The following is a 1038-nucleotide window of genomic DNA, read 5'->3' on the forward strand; positions in this document are numbered from 1 at the left end:
ATATTTACCTGTACTCACCTTTGTGTTTACCTGTACTTATCTATATTTACCTGTACTCCCCTTTGTCTTTACCTGTACTTACCTATATTTACCTGTACTCACCTTTGTGTTTACCTGTACTTATCTATATTTACCTGTACTCACCTTTGTGTTTACCTGTACTTATCTATATTTACCTGTACCCCCCTTTGTGTTTACCTGTACTTACCTATAGTTACCTGTACTCACCTTTGTGTTTACCTGTACTTACCTATATTTACCTGTACTTACCTATATTTACCTGTACGTACCTATATTTACCTGTACTCACCTTTGTGTTTACCTGTACTTACCTATAGTTACCTGTACTCACCTTTGTGTTTACCTGTACTTACCTATATTTACCTGTACTTACCTATATTTACCTGTACGTACCTATATTTACCTGTACTCACCTGGCTGTGTTACAGGCGCAGGAGCGACATGGATCGGCGGAAGAGCGAATTGAGAGGCTGGAGACGCAGCTGGATGAGCAACGAGGAGAGCTGCACAGGGTACGTAGCAGCGCCACCTGGTGCACGCAGCAGCGCCATCTGGTGCACGTAGCAGCGCCATCTGGTGCACGTAGCAGCGCCACCTGGTGCACGTAGCAGTGCCATCTGGTGCACGTAGCAGCGCCATCTGGTGCACGTAGCAGCGCCATCTGGTGCACGTAGCAGCGCCACCTGGTGCACGTAGCAGCGCCATCTGGTGCACGTAGCAGCGCCATCTGGTACACGTAGCAGCGCCATCTGGTGCGCATGGTACATACCAGCACATTCTGGAGCACGTGCGCATGGCAGTGCCATCTGGTGCGCTTGTTCATAGCAGCGCCATCTGGTGCACATGTATGTAGCAGCCCTTCTTCTACTCCTCTGCCTACATTCCTCTTCCTTGCCTACCTTCCTTCCTAGCTTCTTGCTCGTCCTTACCTCCCCCCTCCCATCACCCCTCCTCCTCCTCCTTCCCACCCTCCTCCCTGCACCTACCTTTTCCCTCCTCCCTCCCTCCGTCCTCCTC

At 50.3% G+C, this 1038-nt stretch overlaps 1 protein-coding gene across 1 annotated transcript in view; it reads left to right on the forward strand.

Moving 5' to 3' along the window:
* The window catches only part of LOC106819623 (liprin-alpha-2-like), a gene marked incomplete at its 5' end in the record, with an annotated part of 10629 nt that overhangs the window by 5246 nt on the left and 4345 nt on the right, over positions 1-1038 (forward strand). The window contains one exon of the mRNA XM_014824232.1: positions 450-553. Within this exon, the coding sequence (XP_014679718.1) occupies positions 450-553 (104 nt within the window). The remainder of the gene's footprint in view (positions 1-449; positions 554-1038) is intronic.

The sequence above is a fragment of the Priapulus caudatus genome, unplaced genomic scaffold, assembly GCF_000485595.1.
Source record: "Priapulus caudatus unplaced genomic scaffold, Priapulus_caudatus-5.0.1 Scaffold3861, whole genome shotgun sequence".
Taxonomy (NCBI): Eukaryota; Metazoa; Priapulida; class Priapulimorpha; order Priapulimorphida; family Priapulidae; genus Priapulus; species Priapulus caudatus.